This window comes from Octopus sinensis, linkage group LG4 (genome assembly GCF_006345805.1).
Source record: "Octopus sinensis linkage group LG4, ASM634580v1, whole genome shotgun sequence".
In the NCBI taxonomy this organism is placed as follows: domain Eukaryota; kingdom Metazoa; phylum Mollusca; class Cephalopoda; order Octopoda; family Octopodidae; genus Octopus; species Octopus sinensis.
In genome coordinates, this window is record NC_043000.1 from 3,765,232 (window position 1) to 3,773,459 (window position 8,228).

Genomic DNA, 8,228 nt, shown 5'->3' on the forward strand with positions numbered 1-8,228 from the left:
TGTGTGTTAGTTTAATGCTCGGGGAGAATGGAAAAGTCTTTGATGTTTCGAGTCTACACTCTTCAACAGAAAGAATTAAGAGGAAAAACACAGAGAGAAAACAAAAACAAAAAATAAATAAATACATAACAAGCTTTTTTTCAGTTTCCATCAACCAAATCTACTCACAGCCAAGGTGCCATGCAGTGGGACTGAACCCAGCATCATGTGGCTGAGAAGCAAACTTCTTACCGCACATTCAGATGCTTTTAATTTCAGTGTACAAGAAATTATGCCTACATGTTAGCATTAATACATGTGCTCAGTATTACACAATACAATTGTATATTCACAAAGTAATGCAAATAAAGAACGCTAGATCATTATACCTATTTCTTTATTACCCACAAGGGGCTAAACATAGAAGGACAAACAAGGGCAGACATAGGTATTAATCATCGATTACATCGACCCCAGTGCGTAACTGGTACTTAATTTATCGACCCCGAAAGGACGAAAGGCAAAGTCGACCTCGGCAGAATTAGAACTCACAACGTAACGACAGGCGAAATACGGCTGCGCATTTCACCCGGCGTGCTAACGTTTCTGCCAGGTCGTCGCCTTAGATCATTATACCATCAGAATATCATAGTTGCATCAACAGTTCAACTCGTGTGTTTGTGTGTGTGTGTGTGTGTGAGAGAGAGAGAAAGACAAACAGAGACAGGCTCCTTTCAGTTTCACACTACCAAATCCACTCACGAGGCTTTGGTCAGCCCATGGCTATAGTAAAAGATGCTTGCCCAAGGTTACGCACAGTGGGACTGAACCCAAAACTATGAGGTTGGAAACCAGACTTATTGTCCACGCTGCCATAACCGCACCAATAAGCATGCATGTATGTATGTGTGTATCTATGTATGTATGTATGTATCTATGTATGTATCTATGTATGTATGTATGTGTGTATGTATGTATGTGTGTATGTATGTATGTATCTATGTATGTATGTATGTATGTGTGTATGTATGTATGTATGTATGTATGTATCTATGTATGTATGTATGTATGTATGTATGTGCGTATGTGTGTGCGTGTATGTATGCATGCGTTACTCTCTCCTAGTCTTAATTTAGCGTGATAGTTGGACAAACAAGTATCACCATCATACAAACAGTGTCCATTTACAACCTTCCATGAAAACATGATCACAGGAAGGGCATCTGGCCATAGAAAATCCATTTCAACAAATTCCATTCCACCCACAGGAGTATGGAAAGTGGACATTACAAAATGGTGGTGATTAAAAGATGATAGATATACATGTATATGTGTGTATGTATATATATATATATATATATATATATAGAGAGAGAGAGAGAGAGAGAGAGAGAGAGAGAGAGAGAGAGAAAGGGCAACCAATGGTTTCATATTCATAAAGAGCTTAGCTTTATAGCCAACTCGTCAGACTCCAATGGCCACAGGCATATAAACTCTTTTCAAACTGCTCTAACATATATGTATACATATATTTTTATTTTAAGATCCTTCCGGAGTCATACAGACTCATAGGGCTGGTTTGCCAGTTTCTTTAGTATATATATATATATTCAGCCCCTGGATGGGACACCAGTCCACTGCAGGATTACTCAATTTTGCCAGCGGAGTGAATTGGAGCAATGTGAAATGAAGTGTTTTGCTCAAGAAAACAATGCATCACCTGGTCTAGGAATTGAAACCACAATTTTACAATCATGAATCCAACACCGCTAACCACTAAGTTACACGCCTCCACCATATGATATATATATATATATATATATATATACTCTTTTACTTGTTTCAGTCATTTGACTGCGGCCATGCTGGAGCACCGCCTTTAGTCAAGCAAATCGACCCCGGGACTTATTCTTTGTAAGCCCAGTACTTATTCTATCGGCCTCCTTTGCCGAACCGCTAGGTAACAGGGACATAAAATCACACCAGCATCGGTTGTCAAGCGATGTTAGGGGGACAAACACAGACACACAAACATACACACACATGTATATATACATATATACGACAGGCTTCTTTCAGTTTCCGTCTACCAAATCCACTCACAAGGCTTTGGTCGGCCCGAGGCTATAGTAGAAGACACTTGCCCAAGATGCCACGCAGTGGGACTGAACCCGGAACCATGTGGTTGGTTAGCAAGCTACTTACCACACAGCCACTCCTGTGGCTATACATATAGGATATGGTAAATGAAGGATGGAAGATGGAAGATACAAGAATTTTTATTAATCCCAACAATTGTTTCGACACATCTAGCATCAATTCCTCATTGGCAGGATACTTAACAACTGGTTCAGGAGCATCAGACAGTGCAGATGTGTCTCTCTCTCTCTCTCTTCAGGTGATAAATAGCTATAGCTTGTTATATATGTTATATGCTGTGCAGGCAGGCATGGCTGTGTGGTTAACAAGCTTGCTTCCCAACCACGCAGCCTCGAGTTCAGTCTCACTGCATAGCACCTTGGTCGAGTGCTTTCTAGAACAGCTCCATTCCAACCAAAGCATTGTAAGTGGATTTAGTAACTGAAAGAAGCCAGTATATGAATGTGTGTATGTGTTTGTGTGTATAGACTTTATGTGTGTATGTATACAAATATAAAAGTATATATATATATGTGTGTGTGTGTATATATTATATATATATATATAGATGTGTGTATGAGTATATATATGTGTGTGTGTATATATATATACTCTTTTACTTGTTTTAGTCATGTGACTGTGGCCATGCTGGAGCCCTGCTTTTTAGTTGATCAAATCGACCCCAGGACTTATTCTTTGTCAGCCTAGTACTTATTTTATTGGTCTCCTTTTACGCGGACGTAAACACACCAGCATCGGTTGTCAAGCGATGTTAGGGGGACAAACACAGACACACAAACACACACATACATATATATATATATATACATATATACACATATACGACGGGCTTCTTTCAGTTTCCGTCTACCAAATCCACTCACAAGGCTTTGGTTGGCCCGAGGCTATAGTAGAAGACACTTACCCAAGGTGCCACGCAGTGGGACTGAACCCGGAACCATGTGATTGGTAAGCAAACTACTTACCACACAGCCACTCCTACGCCTATATATATATACATTAGAGATATGCCATCATACAAGCAATGCTGTTTCCTTCGAGTCTTCCGTGTAAATGACATGTCCATGGGGATTAAATTACTTTGCTTGGAAACAGGTGATGAGCGTTGGTAACAGGTGGAGCATCTACTGTAAAAAATCTGTCTTAACTAATTCCATCTCACCCATGCAAGCATGAATAGGTGAACATTAAACAATGTAATTTATATATATACATATATACAGACAAATATTTTATAGATCTCTCTCTCTCTCTATATATATATATATACATATATATAAAGGCACACACACACACTTAGATCGATAGACTTTGTGTGTATGTATACAAATATAGAAGTATATATATATATATATATATATAAATATATACACACACATAGAAATGTATCATCATCATCATTTAACGTCCGCTTTCCATGCTAATATACATATATATATATACACACGCATATATACGCAAACATATATATATATACACACATAAACATATATACACATACACATATACATATATGTATACTCACATATCTATACACATACAAACACACATATATACACACACATATATTACATATATATTAGATAGATAGATAGATAGATAGATAGATAGATAGATAGATTAGATAGATAGATAGATAGATAGATAGATAGATTGTTAGATAGATAGATAGATTGTTAGATAGATAGATAGATAGATAGATAGATAGATAGATAGATATACACACATTTATGAATGAAAAAATATATATATATATATATGGGTGGTTACTGATCTGTAAATCAACCGATCGGTGGTCATCGATTAGAGTTCGATGTATGACACTGATAAATGTTTTAATTCAAGCAAGGTATAGAGAATATTAGCATTTTGCTGACTGATGTTTCACATGAGCTGGACTTGATCGATAAAAACGTGTGTGGTGTGTGTGTGTGTGTGTGTGTGTGTGTGTGTGTGTGGTGTATGTGTGTGTGTGTGGCTGGGTGTATACGTTGATGTAATTGAGTATTTGCGTAGATGTGGCTGAGTGTACACTCACGTGTGTGGTGGGTGTCGGTGGAATTGTGAAAAAAGAATGAGTAATCGTGTAGTTTTGTTTACAGAGTCAGAGAAGCTTAATGCGTGTGCATGAGAGAGAGAAGAGGAGAGGATAGGATAGGATAGGATAGGATAAGGAAGGGCGGTGGTTGCAGCCACACAGTGAATAGGGATCGAGAGAAGGGGGGAAGAAAAAAAAAACCCCCAAAAATAGGGTACAGGATCCAGAAGTGCTGCACAGTCTGTGATGATGTGTTACTTTTACATGAAGCCAATGGACCTATTCGTAAAACGAACAGGATGTGGAGAAAAAAGAAAAGAGGATTCTCTCTCTTATTAAAGGAAAATTATCTGAACGACGTAGAGTTTACAAGTCTTCCTAGTCATCGATAATTAATAGAAAATATATACACAACAGAGATGGACAACCCTCAAACGAATCCTTTAGACGATAAAAATATAGGAATATTAATAAAAAAATACCTTTATTTATTTATTTCAAGAAGAGATTTACTCTATGGCCATAAATGCTAGTCAATCAGGTGATGGCTTTAACACTAAAAAGAAGATATGTAACTGATAAATATACCTATTTCTTTATTACCCACAAGGGGCTAAGCACAGAGGGGACAAACAAGGACAGACATAGGTATTAAGTCGATTACATCGACTCCAGTGCGTAACTGGTACTTAATTTATCGACCCCCGAAAGGATGAAAGGCAAAGTCGACCTCGGCGGAATTTGAACTCTGAACGTAACGGCAGACGAAATACACAGTGATGAATATACCTTAATTAAAACTAATTGGAAGTGGTTGGAGCCTTGTTGCACTGTTTGGTACGAGAAGAAGGGTGTGGAATTGGTCCCCACCCGTAAAAACGGACAGAAATCTGAGCTTGGAAAACGGACAGTGGTTTTAAGCGAGTAACCATCCGTGTAAGGACGGTGTTTGTGTGGATGTAAGACTTGGTGGAGTGGATATCGATTGAAACAATTCTACAACTAAATCTGACAAGACTTTACAAAGTTATTCTAATGGCATGCGAGAAAAGAGAAGTGAAAAGAGAAGAGGCATGGTCGGTGCTTTGAGAGCTCAGAGAACGGAAAAGGATGTAGTGGTATTATTCAAATTCCTGCCTAGGTCGACTTTGCCTTTCGTCCTTCCGGGGGTTGATTAAATAAGTACCAGTTACGCACTGGGGATCGATCTAATCGACTTAATACATATGTCTGTCCTTGTTTGTCCCCTCTGTGTGTAGCCCCTTTGTGGGTAATAAAGAAATAGGTATTTCGTCTGCCGCTACGTTCTGAGTTCAAATTCCGCCGAGGTCGACTTTGCCTTTCATCCTTTCGGGGTCGATTAATTAAGTACCAGTCACGCACTGGGGTCGATGTAATCGACTTAATCTGTCTGTCTGTCCTTGTTTGTCCCCCTCTGTGTTTAGCCCCTTGTGGGTAGTAAAGAAAAAGGTATTATTACAGTTTGAGCATGTCCTGAATAAAGTATCCTGTTGTCTTTTATTGATATTGCTAATACGTAATAATGTCTGGAATGAGCGGGTGACCCTAACCTTTCTCTACTTCGTAAGACAGACGACATACAGGGGTGTGTCAAGAGGAGAAGGCATGAAGGGTGGATGGAAAGCGGAATAAACCCAATGACTAATGACAGCGGTGAGGCTGTAGAGGATGATGAAGGAGAGATAGATGTATGATAATTAGTGAATATCAATCAACCACCTTGTTGCAAGCGCATTGTTTGATTCTGCCTTTCTTTCTCTCACTGAAAGAAAATTTAAATCGTGGAGTTGGGGGTGGATAATCAGTGATGTCGGTTGGGGTAGACAAGGTATATTTCCTTCGTGTATCATTGTGTACTAGTAATGGGAATAAGTAATAGTAGTAGAAGTAGTCGTTGTGAAAGGTGAAGAGAAGAAGATAAGAGGAGAGAACATGTGACAATGTGATGTTATGTGTGATAAATAAGAGATAGGTGTAGGACAGGACACTGGTCAGATGGGGGGCACTGGCTGACATTTTAAACTGTTTTGAGGATTATATATATATTAAACGATCGACGTATGTAAACAATAAAATGGTTAAACTGTGTGAATTTTTGTCTGAAATGTGTGTGTAGAGACATATCCCAAGGTGTGAAGTAAATAAGTGTGAAGATATTACCTTTTGTCTTTGCCACAACATTGTGTGATACAATTGCCCATAGTAGAGTGTCTGTGAAGGAGGAACACTCGCCGAGAATGCAAGGTGTCTGGCGACAGACGAGCTGTGGCGGCATTGGCTGCAGTAGCGAGTGCAATGGTTCACTTTAATAATGGTAAGTAGACGCCTTACATCCAGGCCAGCAACAAGGATGACACCGAATATTAGATAGTAAGTAATCTCCGATTGTGTTGGTGGTGAGGAGCTGGACGGCGACCATGGTGGAGCAACACACCCTGCTCAACCGACAGAGACGAGCTGTTTCGTTGCCGCTTTCTCTGTCTGGAGAAGTTAAAAGACACCAGTAGCAGCTGTAGTAGAATGTCGACTGATTGTATGGATGAATGTAAAAAGCAGGCAAGAGGAGGCGTCGTCAGTGACAACAGGGAGAACAAGCGAGGACGGTGGTGGTATGGCGGCAGTTGAACGATCGGAAACGGAAATATGGTGGATCGATAAATCTAGGCTGTTAGCAGACGACACATGGAGAGGCAGACGTTTAGTGGGGAGAACTTGGGAGAAATTAAATATAACGTGTATTTATTCAATAAATAACAGGAACAGGAATAGCCTTGTTAGAATATTATCTAAAATACTAGGGAAAAAAATTGATTAGCTAAAATTGAATGACAAATATAGCGAGGAATGAATACTCTGTTACTTGTTTCAGTCATTTGACTGCGGCCATGCTGGAGCACCGCCTTTAGTCGAGCAAATCGACCCCGGGACTTATTCTTTGTAAGCCCAGTACTTATTCTATCGGTCTCTTTTGACGAACCGCTAAGTGACGGGGATGTAAACACACCAGCATCGGTTGTCAAGCAATGCCAGGGGGACAAACACAGACACACAAACATATACACACACACATATATACATATATACGACAGGCTTCTTTCAGTTTCCGTCTACCAAATCCACTCACAAGGCATTGGTCGGCCCGGGGCTGTAGCAGAAGACACTTGCCCAAGATGCCACGCAGTGGGACTGAACCCGGAACCATGTGGTTGGTAAGCAAGCTACCAACCACACAGCCACTCCTGCGCCTATCGTGATGGTAATTAAAGTTGGAGGAAAGGACAAAGTATTTTACTTCCAGCTTAGCAAACCAGTCACGGTCAAACTGAAGCCTGCAGGACTTTCTGAATGGTCCGTCGAAAGACAAATTACTTCGATTTTATATTTAAAAAACATTTTTTTTTTTTTTTTTAGTTGTGTAGCCCATTTAATGATGATGAACCATGTTTCATGCAGCCTGATTCTCAAGAAAGGTTGTTCATGACTGTAATAAATTGATACAATATAGGTGATGATGAACTAAAATGATGATGAAAGAAATTGTAGAGCAGCAGAGACAAGAAGAAGAAGTAGTAGTAGTAGTAGTACTAGTAGTAGTAGTAGCAGTGGTGGTGGTGGTGGTAGTAGTGTAGTAGTAGTAGTAGTAGTAGCAGCAGCGCAGCAGCAGCAATAGTAGTGGTAATAGTAGTAGTAGTAGTAGTAGTAGCAGCAGCAGCAGCAGCAGCAGCAGCAGTAGTAGTAGTAGTAGTAGTAGTAGTAGTAGTAGTAGTAGTAGTGGTGGTGGTAGTAGTAGTAGTAATAGCAGCAGCAGCAGCAGCAGCAGCAGTAGTAGTAGTAGTAGTAGTAGTAGTAGTAGTAGTAGTAGTAATTTCAAAAAAATTTACAGAAATCTTAATTTTCATGTTTGGATGGAAAATCTGGTTTTTGTTACCAGGCAAAGTGATACCTGTAGACATGTTTGCTTATTATATGTTATGTATGTCATTGTTCACCTTTATATCAAGATTTCTTGCCAATAGAGAAAGAGCCGGTT

General features: G+C 39.5%; 1 protein-coding gene across 7 annotated transcripts in view; it reads right to left on the minus strand.

Annotated features, from left to right (window-relative positions):
- Positions 1–6,827, minus strand: part of LOC115210949 (AP-1 complex-associated regulatory protein-like) — a 295,023-nt gene extending 288,196 nt beyond the window's left edge. For all 7 annotated transcript variants that reach the window (XM_036501717.1, XM_036501718.1, XM_029779746.2 and 4 more), the window contains exon 1: positions 6,359–6,827. In XM_036501717.1, coding sequence (XP_036357610.1) covers positions 6,359–6,379 — 21 coding nt within the window. In that variant the 5' untranslated portion in view covers positions 6,380–6,827. The remainder of the gene's footprint in view (positions 1–6,358) is intronic.
- Positions 6,828–8,228: the final 1,401 nt, after the last annotated feature.